Raw genomic sequence first — 24,377 nt, 5'->3', positions numbered from 1 at the left:
AATGGCAGGTAGCCTAGTGGTTTGGCGGCAGGTAGCTGTTACGGAGTCTAGTTGATAGGTAATCGACTAGCCGGACTGTTCCCCGGACTCCAGTTGTAGGGATTTGTACAATGCACAAACAAGGCTATTGAACCTGAAATTGGTGTCTGTCTTTATTCCTTTATCCAACATATCATACAGAAACAGTAGCCTAGTGGTTAGAGCATTAGATCAAATCCCCGAGCTGACAAGATAAATATCTGTAATTCTGCCCCTGAACAAGCCAGTTCCTAGGCCGTCATTGAAAATACGAATCTGTTCTTAACTGACTTGCCTAGTTAAATAAAAATATATAATAAAATAATAACAGACAGTATAGCGTCTGTGTGACGTCACGCACTCAAGAAAGCTAAACCAATCACCCAACCGGTTCTTTGTCGAGACCCTCGTCCTACGGAAGGACATTTCGCCGACTGAGAAGAGAGCAGGAGGAGAGCGGAATACCGGTATAGATTATTCGGCTCTCTGTTATTGTCAATGCAGGTCCCGAGGTTCAGCTTGTAGACTTTAACGTGGAGGCATGCGAGGGTGTCTTTAGAAAAGTGTCATCTTTTTTTTTTACCCCTAACAACAGAAAAGTGGATGAGGAGCATCGCCTGGGCAGGGAGGGGTCCTGTGGTGCAGGATTCATAACAGTGGGCTGAGCGGTGCCGCCATCTCCGTATGGAGCCGAGTTGTGTGCAGGCAACTATGGCTATGCTTGATGTCTCAAAAAAAACATCCTCTATTTCTCGGAGTGTTGCGGTGGAGCGCAAGAACCTCATCACCGTTTGCAGGTAATGTGCGCATTTTTAAGATGTAGGCTATTACAAAATGGGTGTGCCTATAGATTTCGCTCACTCCTTAGGTTTAGGTCTACAATAGCGTATTGTGATGTGCTATCTCCTGTTTTTCTTATGAATCATTTTGACATTTACACTCAACCTTCAAAACTAAGAGACCCAGCATTTCCACCACCCCTTCAATACAGAGCACTTGCAAGATAGGCTACAGCAGCCATACTGTAGCTTGTGAAGCAATTACGTCATCCATAGGCCTATACTGTAACAAGATGACTTGGATGGGGGCATATCGTTATTATTAAATGTTCATGAGCGAAACTACAAATATATTAACACAGCACAAGCTTGACTGTTTTTTAAAGTTGTTAATGAATCCTTTCCATCGACCTGGCTCTTGTGAGTTGAGAGTGTCTCATGTCATCATGTCTCCTCGCGGATGGTGTCGTTGCTATGACGACAACCTTTTATGGGCAAGGACATAGCATAGCAGCTGGTACCCCAGGGAGTCAGGATACATAGGCTCAGGAGACCATTAAAATTGCCTACAATAGGAAGATGAGTAATAGGCTATTGCAATGTTGAGTCATTGGAAATGCAATGTCCTTAGAAGTGGTCCTTAGTCTTTTTAAGGTTCCAGTCTTCTATAGTGTTATACAGTAAGCCACAGAACAGGGGAATCGCCTCCCACAATTTTGCAGCATTTGTCTTCATTTTAGGCTCAAAAGAAGCTCGTCACCCAATTACATGCCACTGGCCACTTTATATTCCGCTATGTTTTGTATTATTGTTTTTTTTCCCAGGTTTTGTTTTTGGAATGCCGCGGTTGCCTTAGGTAACAGTGCTGTCACAATGCATATGATGTGTGCATTTGTGGGCCAATTTGGAAACTGTAGACTGACTACCTTACCCATAATGCTCCACTGGGCACACACTGGTTCAGTCAATGTTGTTTCCATGTAATTTAATTTCATAAAATTACGTTGAACCAATGTAGAATAGACAATGAATTGACGTCTGTGCCCAGTGGGGCTCATTGACTGAACATTCCAAATTACCATAGCAATTATGCATCACAATAGTAATTATATTTTGAAGGGCCTTCTATGATGTAAGGCAGGCCAGTAACTTTTGCAAACAAATTATTTTACTGTGCCTGGTCGCGGACAGACTTTTATAGTCACACAAGATACCACCGGTGAATTCGAAATTAGTTGCCTAAAAATTGACTTGGCTCCAGTTGCATTTGAAACCCCCAAAAATGTCTGTGCAAAATCAGAAATAGTTGCACTCATAGGTTGACAGTGAGAAATTGACATTGAGCAGTGAGCAAAATAACCATAGACAGGAAGTTGACAATATCTTATTAGTAGCATAAATACATTGCATTTCTATGGTTGCAGTCCTCAAAGATCGACTTGCATTGAATCAAATGAATCAGATCCAATGATTTACCCCCCCCCCCCCCCCCCCCGTGCCACTAGTGTCCCTATAGTTGTATCAGAGCTAAAAATATAGAGCATATTCTACATTATGATCCAGATCACATTAGAATTTAAAGAAAAAATTACTACCTGAACTAACGGATGGATATAAATTCTCGTGTCTTGCCCTAGCTCCTTTTAAGTACAATGAAAAATCAGGTGAATATATGCACTGCTGGCTTCCCGTATTGTCAACCAATTATTCTCTTGTATCCGGGATGCCCCAGTGTAGCTGAAGGAGACATTGTTACCCTCCGAACAATGGAGAGTGAAATCACTTGCTTCCCTGCCTGGGCTTGTTACCAAACTACCGTTAGAATAAGCATTGTGATGTGTGTGTGTGTCACTGGCTGACCTCCTGACTGCCTGCTCGCTCGCTCGCTCCCCTCCCTGAAATTCATCACAGTGACTGACCACCTGAACATGAATGGCCCTCCATTTACATACAGTCTCACGCTAATATTTTTACCCATTTTTCTCACCAATTTCGTGGTATCCAATTGTTGTAGTAGCTACTATCTTGTCTCATTGCTACAACTCCCGTACGGGCTCGGGAGAGACGAAGGCTGAATGTCACGCGTCCTCCGATACACAACCCAACCAGCTGTACTGCTTCTTAACACAGCGCGCATCCAACCCGGAAGCCAGCCGCACCAATGTGTCGGAGGCTACACCGTGCACCTGGCAACCTTGGCTAGCACGGACTGCGCCCGGCCCGCCACAGGAGTCGCTGGTGCGCGATGAGACAAGGACACCCCTACCGACCAAGCCCTCCCTAACCCGGACGACGCTAGGCCAATTGTGCGTCGCCCCACGGACCTCCCGGTCGCGGCCGGTTACGACAGAGCCTGGGCGCGAACCCAGGGACTCTGATGGCACAGCTGGCGCTGCAGTACAGCGCCCTTAACCACTGCGCCACCCGGGAGGCACGCTAATATTTCTGAGCAGTGCTTTAGGGTGCAAAACAAGACAAAACACTAAGACTGTAGACTCTATTATAGTATCCTTATCTATCTGGCTCTGCAGTAGCCTACCCATCAGAGTCTAATGACCTTAGGAAATGTAGGAGGTTTGAAATGGTTATTCAGCAGGGGCCAGTGCGACCAAATGGCTATTTTCACCCAGTAATATAGCTCCGTCTCATTGGACATTCTGTGAAAGGACTTCCTGAATTATTTAGCGTAAAAGTTAGTGCGTGAGTGTTTTGCTCTGCAAGCAATATCTCTTAGTTACCATAACATATTGGTGAAAGGAAAAACGTATTGTATGTAGAGGAACATATAGGCCTACAATAGGCAGATCTTGTCTTTGTCACATTGAACTTACAAATTATACTGTTATTACTTTTGTTGGAGCATGTGCTGTTTTCTTTCTACACTGAGTAATTTCCTAGAAGTGTCTTATCCATGCAGTGTTTGATTTGAGCCACCCTGTAAAAGCTGATTGACTCTTCTTTTGAGAGCTTCCTGACAGACTCCTGTTCTTTCTAAAATTATTGGCATCATTATTTGATTTTCCTAATTTGTAATGATATTATAGTCTCATGAAGGTAAAACAAGTTGCTTCAAGTATAGTTTGTAATTGTTTGTCTGTTACCACCCTCAACATTCACATGAAACAGTCTTTGTGTTGATTGGTGGAAAAAGGATCAGTTAGTAGTGACCATCTACTAACTAACCATCTCTCTCTTCCTGATAGGTTTTCAGTGAAGACTCTGTTGGAGAAGTACACCGCCGAGCCCATCGATGACTCATCAGAGGAGTTCATCAACTTCGCAGCTGTCCTCGAGCACATCCTCAGCCACGGCTTCACAGGTAAAACTAGCATAAACCATAGAACATTGACATACTATCAAATACATTTGAATAGTTGCCAGTACACAAAGACATAACATTTTAAAGTATCACAATCAGAAGAGGGATGCATTCCAAAAAGCAGTGTTTTGAGAGTGACCCTTTCTTTGGGCGGGGTCAGGGTCGGGCAGCTGGTTTGATGGACAGCGCAGTTACTGGGACTTCATCAGGCTGGCCTGCGGAAAGGTCCAGAACAGCTGCATCAGCAGCATTGAAAACATGGAGAACATCAGCACCTCGCGGGCCAAGGCAAGAGATCGGCATCCTTACTTACTTAGACTGACTGAATAACTGACTGACTTATTACTTACTTATTACTTACTTATTTACTTACTTACTTACTTAAAGCCTAGTAGCACTATGTTTGTCTCACTGGCATTTGGCAGCTGCATCAGCAGCATTGAAAACATGGAGAACATCAGCACCTCGCGGGCCAAGGCAAGAGATCGGCATCCTTACTTACTTAGACTGACTGAATAACTGACTGACTTATTACTTACTTATTACTTACTTATTTACTTACTTACTTACTTAAAGCCTAGTAGCACTATGTTTGTCTCACTGGCATTTGGCAGGGAATACAGATTAAATGTAGCTATCAAGCTAAATCTGGTGCAATGGCATGTTGTACATGGTCCCTGACAAATAAACAAATAAATAAATGTCATTAATAGTGTCTGGCTGTCTGCCTGTCTGTCTTCTGCAGGGTCGAGCCTGGATTCGAGTAGCCCTGATGGAGAAGAGACTCTCTGAATACATATCCACTGCCCTGAGGGACAGTCGGACAACCAGGTCAGCAGTATGCTCTGACTACAGTGCAACCATGCCTCAACCAATCTATTGTAGCGGATATGAGTCTGGCATGGTTGCTCATGGTCACGTGATGAGGTAGCCCCACCTGCGAATGTCAAAACCAGTGTCTTCCCTCGGACCAAGAGGGAATTTCCTCTTGGACTAACGGTCTAAGACGTGACCCACGGGAACAACCAACGTGTTAGACCAAGAGGATATTCCATCTTGGCCTCAGGGCAGAGACTGGTTTTGAAGTTCGCAGGTGGGGCTACCTCCTCACATGATCATGAGCAACTATTGACAGCCACTATGACTATACAATGTTCACCAAAGTCCACAATACAACCATACCTGAACTAAGCCACAACCATACAGTGTGCACAAACAACTAATGCAGGCACACAAACTGGGTGCATAGCATGACAACTAGGGCTGTTGCTTTGACTGTATTACCGCTGCACTGGGAGTCATGAGTCAGGACTTGGGCTGTGGCAGTCACAACATTTCGTCAGCCGGTGATTGTCAAGCAAATAACTGTCGGTCTCAAGGTAATTGAGCGTTAATTTACATAAACATATTTCATATCTCCTGGCCTCCACACATAGTTTACAAGCCACTGATGCAAACCTTTGGAACATCTACGTTTTAAAAAGTCTAATAAATCCATGTAATATAGCCTAAACCTTCACAAAAATACATTATTTTAGACAGGTCTAAAGAAACACGATACGAAGAAATTGTAGTCTATTGCAGAAGAACAGAATAGCATACTCTGAGTTGTTAGGTCCTGATCTGGCTATGCCAAATGGCTGTGGGCTTCACTAGTTCATTTAGCAGACAAGATTTGCTTATAATTCCATGTCATTATTTTATATCATTTTTTAATATGAAGAATACAATTGAACAAAGCTGAATAAAATAAAAAGGATATTTTCTCCAAATGACTTGAGGGAGTGCTCACATGCGGCTATTCTGTGTTGAGCGAAAGCGGTACTTTTATATGCTTAATTCAGCGTTATTAATGTAACTTTAGTTGTTTTACACATGTTGGGCTATATGTTTAGATTTTTAATACACCGTAAGGCTGCATGATGCGACTCTAATGATGACTTGAAAAAAGTTGATTGAAAGGCATGTTTTTTGCGCAGGCTGAACATACTTCCTCCGTCTCACATTCACAATTTTACAAGCACTTGATTTTGCCTCAAATTTCCTGGTGTCATCCCCTGTGTGTGGCCGTAATGCACCCTAAAAAATCCATGCCTTTTGCGGCTAGTGGTCGTTGTGCCCATGGCCCAGGGTGCTGTGTTGTGCCTTTCTCCCTAAGTGCTGCGTGATCCGAATCACCGCTCACTCACATGGCTCTCCATCACGTGATCGATCGGGTCTTTCTCACAGGCTAGAAGTGAAGACAGACACATCGGGGATGCAACTGAACGCTTCCTTATCCAATTTCAAGGTGCATATTGAAGATATTGGAAGAACTGTCCACATTTACTTTTCGTCAGCCAACAAGATGAGTAGTCCTACGAACAGCAAAAGCACTAGCCTGTGTCAAATTACTATCCCCCATAGTACAAAAATTGACCTATTCTATTCAGTGCAATAAATCAATATTCCAAACATTGTTTGGGACATTTGTGGGATGCGATAGATCCCAAATTAATACAACCACTAGCATCCCAAAACGCTTTTTCCGCAATGTGGCTGATGCAACAGATCAGAACGTTTAGCAAATTTTTGAAATAAACTATTAGGTTATTTCTTCACATTATAAGAGCAGCAATGCATACACTGCAGTAGGCTATAAGCGCAAATGTTCCATTCGTGGTAAAAAAAACATGATCAGAAGTGACTGCAAATGCGATTATGCATGTAATGCTTTTATTATAAATTTGCATTTTTATGTGAAAATGATCTTCCCAAACTTGAAACTCACGCGCTACTTATGTATGCCAGTTAGGCTCTACACCCCTTGTAAAGCGGATTAATGTGCTTCATTTTTAGAAGTTATTTGGCCACTTTAGTTGTGATACAAACCTTATCAAAACATATAGGCCTATGGGCTAGGCTACATGAGGTATGCGACTGATTTGAAATAGTCACGCAAAAAAAGGGATATGCTAATATTGTCACCCATTAGACTATTCTTGATTTAATCGTGTCTTTGCATATCAAATTTATTTATATAGCCCTTCGTACATCAGCTGATATCTCAAAGTGCTGTACAGAAACCCAGCCTAAAACCCCAAACAGCAAGCAATGCAGTTGTAAAAGCACGGTGGCTAGGAAAAACTCCCTAGAAAGGCCAAAACCTAGGAAGAAACCTAGAGAGGAACCAGGCTATGTGGGGTGGCCAGTCCTCTTCTGGCTGTGCTGGGTGGAGATTATAACAGAACGTGGCCAAGATGTTCAAATGTTCATAAATGACCAGCATGGTCGAATAATAATGAGGCAGAACAGTTGAAACTGGAGCAGCAGCACGGTCAGGTGGACTGGGGACAGCAAGGAGTCATCATGTCAGGTAGTCCTGGGGCTCAGGTCCTCCGAGAGAGAGAAAGAAAGAGAGAAGGAGAGAATTAGAGAACGCACACTTAGATTCACACAGGACACCTAATAGGACAGGAGAAGTACTCCAGATATAACAAACTGACCCTAGCCCCCCGACACATAAACTACTGCAGCATAAATACTGGAGGCTGAGACAGGAGGGGTCAGGAGGCACTGTGGCCCTATCCGAGGACACCCCCGGACAGGGCCAAACAGGAAGGATATAACCCCACCCACTTTGCCAAGGCATAGCCCCCACACCACTAGAGGGATATCTTCAACCACCAACTTACAGTGCCTTGCGAAAGTATTCGGCCCCCTTGAACTTTGCGACCTTTTGCCACATTTCAGGCTTCAAACATAAAGATATAAAACTGTATTTTTTTGTGAAGAATCAACAACAAGTGGGACACAATCATGAAGTGGAACGACATTTATTGGATATTTCAAACTTCTTTAACAAATCAAAAACTTAAAAATTGGGCGTGCAAAATTATTCAGCCCCCTTAAGTTAATACTTTGTAGCGCCACCTTTTGCTGCGATTACAGCTGTAAGTCGCTTGGGGTATGTCTCTATCAGTTTTGCACATCGAGAGACTGACATTTTTTCCCATTCCTCCTTGCAAAACAGCTCGAGCTCAGTGAGGTTGGATGGAGAGCATTTGTGAACAGCAGTTTTCAGTTCTTTCCACAGATTCTCGATTGGATTCAGGTCTGGACTTTGACTTGGCCATTCTAACACCTGGATATGTTTATTTTCGAACCATTCCATTGTAGATTTTGCTTTATGTTTTGGATCATTGTCTTGTTGGAAGACAAATCTCCGTCCCAGTCTCAGGTCTTTTGCAGACTCCATCAGGTTTTCTTCCAGAATGGTCCTGTATTTGGCTCCATCCATCTTCCCATCAATTTTAACCATCTTCCCTGTCCCTGCTGAAGAAAAGCAGGCCCAAACCATGATGCTGCCACCACCATGTTTGACAGTGGGGATGCTGTGTTCAGGGTGATGAGCTGTGTTGCTTTTACGCCAAACATAACGTTTTGCATTGTTGCCAAAAAGTTCAATTTTGGTTTCATCTGACCAGAGCACCTTCTTCCACATGTTTGGTGTGTCTCCCAGGTGGCTTGTGGCAAACTTTAAACGACACTTTTTATGGATATCTTTAAGAAATGGCCTTCTTCTTGCCACTCTTCCATAAAGGCCAGATTTGTGCAATATACGACTGATTGTTGTCCTATGGACAGAGTCTCCCACCTCAGCTGTAGATCTCTGCAGTTCATCCAGAGTGATCATGGGCCTCTTGGCTGCATCTCTGATCAGTCTTCTCCTTGTATGAGCTGAAAGTTTAGAGGGACGGCCAGGTCTTGGTAGATTTGCAGTGGTCGGATACTCCTTCCATTTCAATATTATCGCTTGCACAGTGCTCCTTGGGATGTTTAAAGCTTGGGAAATATTTTTGTATCCAAATCCGGCTTTAAACTTCTTCACAACAGTATCTCGGACCTGCCTGGTGTGTTCCTTGTTCTTCATGATGCTCTCTGCGCTTTTAACGGACCTCTGAGACTATCACAGTGCAGGTGCATTTATACGGAGACTTGATTACACACAGGTGGATTGTATTTATCGTCATTAGTCATTTAGGTCAACATTGGATCATTCAGAGATCCTCACTGAACTTCTGGAGAGAGTTTGCTGCACTGAAAGTAAAGGGGCTGAATAATTTTGCACGCACAATTTTTCAGTTTTTGATTTGTTAAAAAAGTTTGAAATATCCAATAAATGTCGTTCCACTTCATGATTGTGTCCCACTTGTTGTTGATTCTTCAAAAAAAAATACAGTTTTATATCTTTATGTTTGAAGCCTGAAATGTGGCAAAAGGTCGAAAAGTTCAAGGGGGCCGAATACTTTCGCAAGGCACTGTACCATCCAGAGACAAGGCTGAGTATAGCCCACAAAGATCTCCGCCACCGCACAAGCCAAGGGGGGGGGGGGGGGGGCGCCAACCCAGACAGGATGACCACATCAGTGAATCAACCCACTCAGGTGACGCACCCCTTCCAGGGACGGCATGAGAGAGCCCCAGTAAGCCAGTGACTCAGCCCCTGTAATAGGGTTAGAGGCAGAGAATCCCAGTGGAAAGAGGGGAACCGGCCAGGCAGAGACAGCAAGGGCGGTTCGTTGCTCCAGAGCCTTTCCGTTCACCTTCCCACTCCTCGGCCAGACTACACTCAATCATATGACCCACTGAAGAGATGAGTCTTCAGTAAAGACTTAAAGGTTGAGACCGAGTTTGCGTCTCTGACATGGGTAGGCAGACCGTTCCATAAAAATGGAGCTCTATAGGAGAAAGCCCTGCCTCCAGCTGTTTGCTTAAAAATTCTAGGGACAATTAGGATGCCTGCGTCTTGTGACCATAGCATACGTGTAGGTATGTACGGCAGGACCAAATCAGAGAGATAGGTAGGAGCAAGCCCATGTAATGCTTTGTAGGTTAGCAGTAAAACCTTGAAATCAGCCCTTGCTTTGACAGGAAGCCATTGTAGAGAGGCTAGCACTGGAGTAATATGATCAAATTTTTTGGTTCTAGTCAGGATTCTGGCAGCCGTATTTAGCACTAACTGAAGTTTATTTAGTGCTTTATCCGGGTAGCCGGAAAGTAGAGCATTGCAGTAGTCTAACCTAGAAGTGACAAAAGCATGGATTAATTTTTCTGCATCATTTTTGGACATAAAGTTTCTGATTTTTTCAATGTTACGTAGATGGAAAAAAGCTGTCCTTGAAATGGTCTTGATATGTTCTTCAAAAGAGAGATCAGGGTCCAGAGTAACGCCGAGGTCCTTCAGTTTTATTTGAGACGACTGTACAACCATTAAGATTAATTGTCAGATTCAACAGAATATCCCTTTGTTTCTTGGGACCTAGAACAAGCATTTCTGTTTTGTCCGAGTTTAAAAGTAGAAACTTTGCAGCCATCCACTTCCTTATGTCTGAAACACATGCTTCTAGCAAGGGCAATTTTGGGGCTTCGCCATGTTTCATTGAAATGTACAGCTGTGTCATCCGCATAGCAGTGAAAGTTAACATTATGTTTTCGAATGACATCCCCAAGAGGTAAAATATATAGTGAAAACAATAGTGGTCCTAAAACGGAACCTTGAGGAACACCGAAATGTACAGTTGATTTTTCAGACGATAAACCATTCACAGAGACAAACTGATATCTTTCCGACAGATAAGATCTAAACCAGGCCAGAACTTGTCCGTGTAGACCAATTTGGGTTTACAATCTCTCCAAAAGAATGTGGTGATCGATGGTATCAAAAGCAGCACTATGGTCTAGGAGCACAAGGACAGATGCAGAGCCTCGGTCCGATGCCATTAAAATGTAATTTACCACCTTCACAAGTGCTGTCTCAGTGCTATGATGGGGTCTAAAACCAGACTGAAGCATTTTGTATACATTGTTTGTCTTCAGGAAGGCAGTGAGTTGCTGCGCAACAGCCTTTTCTAAAATTTGAGAGGAATGGAAGATTCGATATTGGCCGATAGTTTTTTATATTTTCTGGGTCAAGGTTTGGCTTTTTCAAGAGAGGCTTTATTACTGCCACTTTTAGTGAGTTTGGTACACATCCGGTGGATAGAGAGCCGTTTATTATGTTCAGCATAGGAGGGCCAAGCACAGGAAGCAGCTCTTTCAGTAGTTTAGTTGGAATAGGGTCCAGTATGCAGCTTGAAGGTTTAGAGGCCATGATTATTTTCATCATGGTGTCAAGAGATATAGTACTAAAACACTTGAGCGTCTCTCTTGATCCTAGGTCCTGGCAGAGTTGTGCAGACTCAGGACAGCTGAGCTTTGGAGGAATACGCATATTTAAAGAGGAGTCCGTAATTTGCTTTCTAATAATCATAATCTTTTCCTCAAAGAAGTTCATGAATTTATCACTGCTAAAGTGTATGTCATTCTCTCTTGGGGAATGATCCTTTTTAGTTAGCTTTGCGACAGTATCAAAAAGGAATTTCGGATTGTTCTTATTTTTCTCAATTTAAGTTAGAAAAATAGGATGATCGCGCAGCAGTAAGGGCTCTTCGGTACTGCACGGTACTGTCTTTCCAAGCTAGTCGGAAGACTTCCAGTTTGGTGTGGCGCCATTTCCGTTCCAATTTTCTGGAAGCTTGCTTCAGAGCTCGGGTATTTTCTGTGTACCAGGGAGCTAGTTTCTTATGAGAAATGTTTTTAGTTTTTAGGGGTGCAACTGCGTCTAGGGTATTGCGCAAGGTTAAATTGAGTTCCTCAGTTAGGTGGTTAACTGTTTTTTGTCCTCTGGCGTCCTTGGGTAGACAGAGGGAATCTGGAAGGACATCAAGGAATCTTTGTGTTGTCTGTGAATTTATAGCACGACTTTTGATGTTCCTTGGTTGGGGTCTGAGCAGATTATTTGTTGCAATTGCAAACGTAATAAAATGGTGGTCCGATAATCCTGGACTATGAGGAAAAACATTAAGACCCACAACATTTATTCCATGGGACAAAACTAGGTCCAGCGTATGACCGTGACAGGGAGTGGGTCCAGAGACATGTTGGACAAAACCCATCGATGATGGCTCCGAAAGCCTTTTGGAGTGGGTCTGTGGACTTTTCCATGTGAATATTTAAGTCACCAAAGATTAGAATATTATCTGCTATGACTACAAGGTCCGATAGGAATTCAGGGAACTCAGTGAGGAACGCTGTATATGGCCCAGGAGGCCTGTAAACAGTAGCTATAAAAAGTGATTGAGTAGGCTGCATAGATTTCATGACTAGAAGCTCAAAAGATGAAAACGCCATTTTTTTTTTTTTGTAAATTTTAATTTGCTATCGTAAATGTTAGCAACACCTCCGCCTTTGCGGGATGCACGGGGGATATGGTCACTAGTGTAACCAGGAGGTGAGGCCTCATTTAACACAGTAAATTCAGCAGGCTTAAGCCATGTTTCAGTCAGGCCAATCACATCAAGATTATGATCAGTGATTAGTTCATTGACTATAATTGCCTTTGAAGTAAGGGATCTAACATTAAGTAGCCCTATTTTGAGATGTGAGGTATCATGATCTCTTTCAATAATGACAGGAATGGAGGTGGTCTTTATCCTAGTGAGATTGCTGAGGCGAACACCGCCATGTTTAGTTTTGCCCAACCTAGGTTGAGGCACAGACACGGTCTCAATGGTGATAGCTGAGCTGACTACACTGACTGTGCTAGTGGCAGACTCCACTATGCTGGCAGGCTGGCTAACAGCCTGCTGCCTGGCCTGCACCCTATTTCATTGTGGAGCTAGAGGAGTTAGAGCCCTGTCTATGTTGGTAGATAAGATGAGAGCACCCCTCCAGCTAGGATGGAGTCCGTCACTCCTCAGCAGGTCAGGCTTGGTCCTGTTTGTGGGTGAGTCCCAGAAAGAGGGCCAAATATCTACAAATTATATATTTTGGGAGGGGCAGAAAACAGTTTTCAACCAGCGATTGAGTTGTGAGACTCTGCTGTAGAGCTCATCACTCCCCCTAACTGGGAGGGGGCCAGAGACAATTACTCGATGCCGACACATCTTTCTAGCTGATTTACACGCAGAAGCTATGTTGTGCTTGGTGATATCTGACTGTTTCATCCTAACATCGTTGGTGCCGACGTGGATAACAATATCTCTATACTCTCTACACTCGCAAGTCTTCAGATTAGCCTTAACGTCGGTAGCCCTGCCCCCTGGTAAACAGTGTGTGATCGCTGGATGATTCGTTTTAAGTCTAATACTGCGGGTAATGGAGTCGCCAATGACTAGAGTTTTCAATTTGTCAGAGCTAATGGTGGGAAGCTTCGGCGTCTCAGACCCCGTAACGGGAGGAGTAGAGACCAGAGAAGACTCGGCCTCTGACTCCGACTCGCTGCTTAATGGGGAAAACCGGGGAAATGGGGAAAACATATACTAAGTAATATACACTACCGTTAAAAAGTTTGGAGTCACTTATAAATGTCATTGTTTTTGAAAGAAAAGCTAATTTTTTGTCCATTAAAATAACATCAAATTGATCAGAACTACAGTGTAGACATTAATGTTCGAAATTACTATTGTAGCTGGAAACGGCAGATTTTTTATGGAATATCTACATATTCCTCCTTTAAAAGTGGTATCATACTGCAACACACCACATTCTATGGCACGTTATTTAATTGTCAGTAACTTGTTATGTTAATGCAAGGTTAGTGCTAGTTTGACCACCAGAGGGCATCATTGAGAAGCATTTGATAGTCTCCCATGTTGGCATTACTAGAGAACATAAAACCTTTGCCATAATATAGTACATGGGATTGATTTTAAGAAATTTGGCTTAATAAATTTGATTAATATTATGGTGTTTCTATTCCGAGAAAAATGAAACCCTCAGGGTTTCCGTTAAGATTGAATGGAAAATATAGCGCTGTACAATGTGACAGTTGGGAGTAGGCTACAGCATTGGAGGATTCTAAATTGTTTGCCTTCATTAGACAACTTTGTTCCAATATTTCTGTAAATCAGTGAGATTTATTCCCACAGTAATTTGTTATGGATCCATAACTAAATCAACATCAGTATTTTGAAAGAGTATTTTTATCATTATTTTGTTCATAAAAGCATAAAGATGAAGAAATACAGTACTGTACAATATATGCTTTTACATTTGTAAAATAAAGCATTTAAAGCATTTTGAAGATATAAGCCACCTGCATTTGTTTATTAGGCTACTGTGCTGTCTGACAAGTAAACATAGCCTACAATACATACTGTAGTAAACATGGGAAATTGCCTAATTCCTTACATAAGGGAGAGCAGGCCATGTCTGTACTAGAGAATGCGGGAGACCGGTGTAAATTCCCCCGACGGGGAGGAAGGAGTAGACTGTCCTTGTAAGTACGAATTTGTTTTTAACTGATTCCATATGTTATTTCATAGTTGTGATGTCTTGACTATTATACTACAATGCAGAAAATAGTAAAAATAAAGAGAAATCCTGGAACGAGTAGGTGTGTCCAAACTTTTGACTGGTACTTGCTTAATTCATTTGATTAATATTATGGTGTTTCTGTTCCAAGAAAAACAAAAACCCTCTGGGTTTCCGTTAGGATGGAACGGGAAATATGGAGCTGTACAACGTGACGGTCGTCAGTACAGTACTGGGCTATTTAGCTAAAGAATCCCTGTGTTGTGCGGGCAGGGCACGCCGGAGACCAGGGTTCAACTATTGCTTCAATATGCTTTTTAAATAAATAAGACCTACACCACTTTTAACATCACATTACTCAACACTGGTGAGACTAATTTTGCCTATGGGAGGCCTACAGTATATCTAAAAATAAAAAAAATTCAATGATGTGACTCTCTGACAATAATTACATTTAGAGGATTCTAAATTAATATCTAAGGAGCATTTTCCGTTAAGATCCGTGACAATATCTAAGGGGCTTTTATATAATTCTAAATGAATTAATAATAATAATAATCGCTTTGTTTAAAAAGTAACGATATTTTGGAGATTTCGTTTTCATTTAACCTAGAGTGAGCGAGAAAAAAAAAGGCAATTCTTGAACATGGGGTGAGACATTCTCACTAATTTGTAAATAAAGCCAGTTTGTTATTTAGCATATTTATTTCTGGAGAAACCTAACTTGATTATTTAGCAGACATCACTTGCTTATATTCAGTCAACACATATCTTAAGAATATCATGGAAAATAATTGAACATGATGTTCTTAAGATATGTGTTGACTGGCATGGATCAAAGCTGGCAAGACATTCAATGACATGACGAATCAACCGTGGCCCTTGAGCAATTTGCTCAAAATTGTTACAGAAAAAAAGGAAGAAGATCAAGCAAGCCGAGTCCCAAGCATCCGTTCAAATTTCTCGCAAGAGACCAGGCCCACATTTGATTTTTGATGGTAAGTTTGGCTATTTACAAAGCAAAAGGTACATCAAATATTGTAGCCTACACCTCGCGGACTGTTATGTGTTCAACTATAATTCACTCTTGCCTTGTTTTTCAGGTACCATGGCTCGAGACTTATTTGAGGAAGAAATCATCAAGAGATATGCTGGACCCTATGTCAGAGAGGTGTTTCTGGGGACTACATTGTTTCTTTCAAGGTAGGATTATAGCAATATTTTATGTTTAGACCTATTTACATGTATATTTCTAGTATTGTTCCTTATGTTGGCTGTTACGCTAAATGTATTTTATTATTCTCCAAATGCAGACAACGACCCAAAACACACTGCCGCCCGGGTTTGCATCGCAATTGAGGGCATAAACTGGGTCAAGACGCCAGCAGAGTATGTAGACCTTTATGTAGTAAAATAAAGGTTAAATAAAAACAAAATAAATAAATGAAAGCCCTACAACACCTATGGTAGGCCTACGGTATATATCTATTTTTTTAATCTCTACATGTAGGTCTCCTGATTTAAACCTGATCTAACTTGTTTGGCATCAACTGAAAACATTCATCTGTAACTCTGCCAAGCCGACAAGCAAAAATGAACTGGTCAAGGCCATCAAGACGTTTTGGCTTGAGAAATTGACGATACAACAATGCAACAAATACATTGATCATCTCAGCAAGGTTTTACCTGTGGTCGTGGAGCTGGGTGGAAGTGCGACTAAAATGTAGTTAAAATAAGCGTCCGCATTTGAATGTATTTTTTCTCGTTATTTTATTAACGAAAGCATAAAGATGTTGATGAAGAAATACTGTACTGTTGTTTTGAGTTAGAAAATGTAACACTTTAGAGTACTTAAGCATCGAATACATTGCAAGTCGAGGGATTTTCACAACAGTAGCCGCGCTATAAAAATTCTATCGTCCTGCTAATAGGAAACATTTGCATGATGTGCTACACCTGCTACAGTACTACAGTACACTTGTGAAAAACAAGTGTTTGAAAACCTGTTTTCAAATTGTTTTCAAACGGTTTCCAATTGTCCATCACTACTGTAAATAAAAACACATCATCTTGATCACATCTTGTTTACATTCTTTATTGTAACCACAATGTCACAAATAATTTGTCTCTACCTTTCCAATTACTTTACAAATGTACGCTTTTCATTATTAGTTACATTGTTTTAGTTCGAACGTGCAGACTTATTTCTGATTGTTTTATGTAGGATGCTACATTTTTGACCAGTTGCAATTGTAACTAGGCCTAATAAAACAATTCCAACTTTTAATAGACTGTTAAGCCTCATTGACTACCTCAGCCAGTTGTTATTTTATAAAGGTCTGGGCTCCAAAGAAATAGACTCCAATTAAGCCATTTTGTTGTTTGTAAAGTCAAATTAAAATGAAGATTATTGTTAAAATTAATTGCTCGACTGGTGTAGGTTTTCTCCATATGTTGGTGTGCAACACTTGCATAACAAGTTAGCTATATTTTCAGCACCAGCCACTGTTCATCTCCTATTGATTGTGCCGCGGTTGCCGCCAGTTGTTTTTAAAAATGTAACCTTTTATTTAACTAGGCTAGTCAGGTAAGAACAAATTCTTATTTACAATGACGGCCTACCCCGGCCAAACCCAGATGATGCTGGGCCAATTGTGCGCCGCCCTATGGCACTCCCAATCACGGTCGGATGTGAAACAGCCTGTATTCGATCCAGGGACTGAAGTAAAGCCTCTTGGCACTGAGATGCAGTGAAAATCTTTACACTCTCTTTGGATAATTCATTCCAATCATTTAAAAGTTAACAGCAGGTATTTTGCATGTAAGTTTAAGTATTTTGATATGTTCACAAATCTACACAACAGACGTTTTACATCATGGCACAAAATGTAATTAGGAAAAACTACAGATTGATTTTCAGACCCCTGCACCACCCGGGAGGCATGACCTATATATATATATACAGTTGATGTCGGAAGTTTACATACACCTTAGCCAATTACATTTAAACTCAGTTTTTCACAATTCCTGACATTTAATCCTAGTAAACATTCCCTGTCTTAGGTCAGTTAGGATCACCACTTTATTTTAAGAATGTGAAATGTCAGAATAATAGTAGAGAGAATGATTTATTTCCGCATTTATTTATTTCATCACATTCCCAGTGGGTCAGAAGTTTACATACACTCAATTAGTATTTGGTAGCATTGCCTTAAAATTGTTTAACTTGGGTCAAACATTTCGGGTAGCCTTCTACAATTTTGACCCATTCTTCCTGACAGAGCTGGTGTAACTGAGTCAGTTTTGGAGGCCTCCTTGCTCGCACATGTTTTTTCAGTTCTGCCCACAAATGTTCTATGCGATTGAGGTCAGGGCTTTGTGATGGCCACTCCAATCCTTTGACTTTGTTGTCCTTAAGCCATTTTGCACAACTTTGGAAGAATGCTTGGGGTCATTGTCCATTTGGAAGACCCATTTGTGACCAAGCTTTAACTTCCTGACTGATATCTTGACATGTTGCTTCAATATATCCACATACTTTTCCTGCCTCACATAATTTTCCCGCCTCATGATGCCATCTATTTTGTGAAGTGCACCAGTCCCTCCTGCAGCAAAACACCCCCACAACATGATGCTGCCATCCCCGTGCTTCACGGTTGGGATGGTGTTCTTCGGCTTGCAAGCCTCCCCCTTTTTCCTCCAAACATAACTATGGTCATTATGGCCAAACATTTCTATTTTTTGTTTCATCAGACCAGAGGACATTTCTCCAGAAAGTACGATCTTTGTCCCTATGTGCAGTTGCAAACCTTTTTTATGGCAGTTTTGGAGCAATGACTTCTTCCTTTCTGAGCGGCCTTTCAGGTTATGTTGATGTAGGACTCGTTTTACTGTGGATATACAGTCGTGGCCAAAAGTTTTGAGAATGACACAAATATTAATTTTGACAAAGTTTGCTGCCTCAGTTTGTATGATGGTATTTTGCATATACTCCAGAATGTTATGAAGAGTAATCAGATGAATTCCCTCTTTGCCATGCAAATGAACTGAATCCCCCAAAAACATTTCCACTGCATTTCAGCCCTGCCACAAAAGGACCAGCTGACATCATGTGGGTTAATATATGATCTCTTGAAGAGAAAACAGCTGTGCAGCATGAGGCAAGGAACAGAGCACAAGCTTTTTTTGCGACTTTCTCAAATCATCAATAGCCTATATATGTTTTGATTTATAAGACTTTCAAAGGTTTGTATCATTCACAACTAAAGTTGCCAAATAACTCTATATCAAGCATATAGGCCCTGTTTCAAACCCTTTCTATTTTATTCAGAAAAGTTCAATTATATTGTTCTTACTATAAATCGTATAATATAAAATAATGGCACAGGACTTGTCAGCTAAATTAACACGCCTACAGCCTATGGCATTGAGCATAGCCAGATAACATACAGTAGGCCCTCCATATTCTGTTCATTCTTCACATCATAACGTTTCTTTAGACCTGACTAAAATAATTGATTTATTGTGATGGTGTATATTAAATTGATTACTTTGACTTTTTTTTAAATGTTCTAAATGCGTGCATCTGTGGCTTGTATGTGTGGACTCCGTGGAGGCCTGGAGATGCTGAACATGTTAATTAACGTGAGACCGGCAGTCTTTTGCATAACAATAACCGTCTGACAAAATTTCATGACCGCCACAACCTTAACGACAACTAACAATCCCAACAAACACCTAGGGTACCTGACACACCTATATTTATGTGTGTGTGTGCTACAGGAGGTTCTATGGTGATGGGGCCATCATGCTAAGGGAAGAAGCCACGGTCCTAACAGGGATGCTTATTGGACTCGGAGCCATAGACTTCAGGTGAGGCTGGGAGAACATGCTCGATGAAATCAGAGAAATCAATTGTTTTTCTAGTGCTTTTAAAAAATGCATTTGTCAGAAAATGCTTTTCAAAAACAAGGCCTTGAGAAAGTTTGAGGAAGTTACAGCAACAATGGCAGAGAGGCACCAGGAGAGGAAATCAAGAGGGCCTTGTTATTCTGTGATGGACATAGTCATATGACAAGGTTGCTGTCCATAGGTCCGTGTTTGATTGGGTTATGACTTTCTGTCCACAGTTTCTGTCTAAAGGGGGAGGCCCTGGATGGAAAATCCTCTGCTGTCATCGACTACACGCCATACCTAAAGTTCACACAGAGGTAATGTAGAGCTAGCTATGTTAAAGCCACAATCTTGATTAAACAAACATTGGACAATACATTGTTTGTTTATACATGGTTTATAAATTTCAAATCAAATTTCAAATCAAATGTATTTATATAGCCCTTCGTATATCAGCTGATATCTCAAAGTGCTGTACAGAAACGCAGCCTAAAACCCCAAACAGCAAGCAATGCAGGTGTAGAAGCACAGTGGCTAGGAAAAACTCCCTAGAAAGGCCGAAACCTAGAGAGGAACCAGGCTATGAGGGGTGGCCAGTCCTCTTCTGGCTGTGCCGGGTGTATATTATAACAGAACATGGCCAAGATGTTCAAATGTTCATAAATTACCAGCATGGTCAAATAATAATAATCACAGTAGTTGTTGAGGGTGCAGCAAGTCAGCACCTCAGGAGTAAATGTCAGTTGGCTTTTCATAGCCGATCATTAAGAGTATCTCTACCACTCCTGCTGTCTCTAGAGAGTTGAAAACAGCAGGTCTGGGACAGGTAGCACGTCCGGTGAACAGGTCAGGATTCCATTGCCGCAGGCAGAACAGTTGAAACTGGAGCAGCTGCACGGCCAGGTGAACTGGGGACAGCAAGGAGACATCATGCCAGGTAGTCCTGAAGCATGGTCCTAGGGCTCAGGTCCTCCGAGAGAAAGAGAGAATTAGAGAGAGCATACTTAAATTCACACAGGACACCGGATAAGACAGGAGAAGTACTCCAGATATAACAAACGGACCCTAGCCCCCCGACACAAACTACTGCACCATAAATACTGGAGGCTGAGACAGGAGGGGTCAGGAGACACTGTGGCCCCATCCGATAATACGCCCGGACAGGGCCAAACAGGAAGGATATAACCCCACCCACTTTGCCAAAGCACAGCCCCCACACCACTAGAGGGATATCTTCCACCACCAACTTACCATCCTGAGACAAGGCCGAAACTAGGCCGAGTATAGCCCACAAATATCTATCTATTTGTGACCGACCGCCTTGATTCGGTCTTATGTAGCAAAATTTTAAATGGTGTTTTTGACATTGGATAAAAGCAGAGACACAGAGCTACAAAATGGTATATCATACACTGCATTTGAGGAACAATGGGAAAGTAATTCTGCTTTGAAAGTTGATAAACTTGTATCCTCACTTTTGAGAAAATGGCCTTTGAATGTTTTGCCCCTACTTGAGAACTCCTCTTTGTCTACACCCATTCAGCATCATTCACACCCGCTTAAGCTTTAGCCCCCACCCAAACTCTGACCATTTTACTCGCCCTAGCAGAGCTGGTTAGGCTGTTTTCATGTTATCCAGAGTTGGTGACTGCAACTGTGCTGCTGAAAACAATGTATTTACGCTTTTTTACTGACACCGGCCAAATTCAGCGGGGGTTGAGCTTTCATAAATTCATCATTTATTCTGCGCTCTGGCACACTCAGATGAGAGGGCTCTGAAATCAGAGTAGACTGGCCAGACTGAATTTACGAACGCACTCGAAACTTGCATAGTAGAGTCTTTTGTTAAGACATGTAGCTAGCTAGCCTGCTAGCTAAACAATTAGCCATAATCCCAACTCATGACGTTACTACCCTGCATCAATCTGCAGGTAGCTAACCAACCAGGTTCAATGTTAGCTAGCTAACATTATGATATAACTAGCTAATCAAATGACTCTGAGATACAAATAATAAGATCATATATGTAACATTAGCTAGCCAGCCAGCTAACTTTAGGTAGCTAGCTAACAATACACTAACTTGAAATGAAACCACTTTCTGTCAAAATTAGAAACACGTAATATCAGAAAATGTAGCTAGCTAGACTATCTTACCCGTTTAACATTACATCATAGATGGACACGTCTCCTGTCATGGATGCCATGGTTGCCCTTTTTAAAAATATTTGTAAAAATGTATTTATTGAATATTCTTAACATACAATATACTTGCAGTGAAGCCGCTCAACAACTACATCATACCAGTCATCCAACAGATTCCCATTCAGAGCGACACACAGAAGCATCCAGTGTCAATGCCCTGCTCAAGGGCACGTTGACCGATCTACCACCAGGCCAAAAAACGTGAACCCGAACCCACCAAGATCCCATTCAAATGTACTTTTTATTATGTTTTATAAAAAAAAAATAATAATAATGCTATGCATTTTCCGCCATTCCTGAACCTGAGACCAGAAACAGGCTACCTGAGGGCAATACCAAAATAAATGGTCTATTGATTCTGTATCCTCACAACAAAATTGCAGAGCTTCCATGATTTTATGACCCAAATATTCAACATTTTGTTGGTGGCAAGAATTCTATATAATAATTTTAGCTGAAAAGCACGAAGTCTTGAATCTTGCGTTGTTTTATATATCATCTCATACACCCTGTACCATGAAATCGGTACATCAAACATCTCTTCCCAACTCTTTTGCAATCTGTATGGCACAGTTGTCAACATCCTGGTCCTCAAATGAAACTGGTATACTTTCCTATTTATGCTATTTTTATTCCTCCGCCAGTTTTGATCCTTTATATTGGGCAGACAGACCAGTTCCCTACCTCCTCTCGCTGCCACCTGCCTCCTCCATTTTTGGGGTAATGCTGTATTGAATTGGTTGTACTCTTGGATTGAGCAGACCTTCCCAAACAAACAAAATACCCTTTTCAAACATATTTTCCATAAATACAGGTATTTTATCAACCAGCACATTTGAGTTCAGCCATAATATATGTTGTAATATTTGTTCTATCTTTTCAGGGGGGTGGAATTGAAATTGTTGCCAAACAAGCAAACAATGCTTGTTTGAAAATGTTCAATTGATGGAAAATGAAAATGAGACATGGCAATCTGCACAAAGACAAATAGGCAATTTTTAAACAATGGATGAGCTTTTCTTAGTAATCTACTTGAGAACCATTTAGGGTTCAAATAAAACGTGTGAATGAGTGAAGCTTTTAGAGAGAGGTTTGGTGCTTTTGTATTTAATAATCTCAACCCACCCAATACATATTCATTATATAGATAGGCATGTTTTATTTTGTCCGGTTTAGCGTCCCAGATAAATCTAAATATTTTTTGCTCATATGATTTGAAAAACGAATCATCAGGAGTAGGCAGCACCATAAGTAAATGAGTAAACTGAGATATGACTAAGGAGTTAATCATGGCAATTTTTCCATAACTAGACAGGTATTTACCTCTCCATGGTTGCAGGATCTTGTCTATTTTTACAAGTTTTCTATTGAAAGTCATGGTGAGAGCTTATTTCTATCTTTTGTGATATGAATAGCGAGTATGTCTACTTCACCATCAGCCCATTTTATAGGTAAGCTGCAGGGTAATGTAAAAGTTTTATTTTTTAAAGATCCAATGCGTAATATTGTACACTTATCATAATTAGGCTTTAGTCCAGAGAGTACAGAAAAATTATCTAGATCTTCAATGAGACATTGTAGGGATCTAGCTTGCGGACTTAATATAAAACGTGAGTCATCGGCATACATGGACACCTTTGTTTTTAAGCCTTGGATTTCTAATCCTCTAATGTTGTTATTGGATCTGATTTTAATAGATAGCATTTCGATGGCCATAACGAATAGATATGGTGACATCCTTGTTTAACTCCTCTTGACAATTCAAAACTCTCTGAGAAGTAGCCGTTATTTACTATTTTACACCTGGGGTTGCTATACATTATTTTTTACCCATTTTGTAAGAGCATAACCAGAATTGAAAAAAATCCAGTCTTACTTTATCAAATGCCTTTTCAAAATCCGCTATAAATACCATTCCTGGCTTCTTATATGTTTCACAATGTTCTATTATTTCTAGTAGTTGTTGTATATTATCTCCAATGTATCGTCCATGTTAAAAACCTGTCTGATCAGGATGAACGATACCTGGTAAACCCCTTTTAATTCTGAGTGCTATGCATTTCACTAGTATTTTTGCATCACAACATTGAAGTGTAAGGGGCCTCCAGTTTTTTAGATAAAACTTTATATTTGCCATATGGGTCTTGTTTAATAATAGAGAAATCAGACCTTCCTGCTGAGTACCTGACAGACTACCATTTCTATAGGAGTAGTTAAAACAATCTAACAATGGAGCTTTTAGTATATCAAAAAATACTTGATGCCATCATTCCCTGGGGTTTTTCCAGACTGAAACGATTTAATAGCCTCAAAAAGTTCTCCCTCTGTAATTTGGCCTTCTCACTGATCTTTCTGTACATTTGTTAATTTTTTTGGAAAGAATTCCTTACCATAATCTTCATTCAGTGGGAGAGGATGAGATGTAAAAGAGAACATCTGCCTAAAATAATTAGCTTCCTCTTTTAAAATATCATTCGGAGAATCATAGATGACTCCATCTTCAGTAACGACTTCCTGCAAATTCCTTTAGTTATTTTCTGTCCATGACAGAAAATTATTTCACCACCCCATTCCTTTTTACATCTAAGGATGTAGATTGAGTTTCCTGTAAACAGTATATATTATATTCCGTTTAGCCATGTAAAGACTGATTTTCTTTTTTTATAATCTGCTAAACCAATACAATTATAACTGGCTATACTTATTTCACCCCTTACCGTAACTAGATATTATTCTCAGCCTAAATTGACCATAATTAGTGTTTGTAAAGTTACTGTCAACAGAGGTATTATGATGGTCAAAACTAGAGCTTTTAAATGTCTGATATTT

At 40.9% G+C, this 24,377-nt stretch overlaps 1 protein-coding gene across 1 annotated transcript in view; it reads left to right on the top strand.

Annotated features, from left to right (window-relative positions):
- Positions 1-395: 395 nt before the first annotated feature.
- rundc3ab (RUN domain containing 3Ab) overlaps positions 396-24,377 on the top strand; it is a 46,435-nt gene continuing 22,453 nt past the window's right edge. Inside the window, exons 1-6 of the mRNA XM_021565436.3 lie at positions 396-815; positions 4,001-4,116; positions 4,277-4,404; positions 4,862-4,947; positions 19,234-19,323; positions 19,581-19,661. Of these exons, the coding sequence (XP_021421111.1) occupies positions 703-815; positions 4,001-4,116; positions 4,277-4,404; positions 4,862-4,947; positions 19,234-19,323; positions 19,581-19,661 (614 nt within the window). The 5' untranslated portion in view covers positions 396-702. The remainder of the gene's footprint in view (positions 816-4,000; positions 4,117-4,276; positions 4,405-4,861; positions 4,948-19,233; positions 19,324-19,580; positions 19,662-24,377) is intronic.

The sequence above is a fragment of the Oncorhynchus mykiss genome, chromosome 16 (genome assembly GCF_057628025.1).
Source record: "Oncorhynchus mykiss isolate SJ-2025 chromosome 16, ASM5762802v1, whole genome shotgun sequence".
Lineage (NCBI taxonomy): Eukaryota > Metazoa > Chordata > Actinopteri > Salmoniformes > Salmonidae > Oncorhynchus > Oncorhynchus mykiss.
This window is presented reverse-complemented; position numbering and strand designations above follow the sequence as displayed.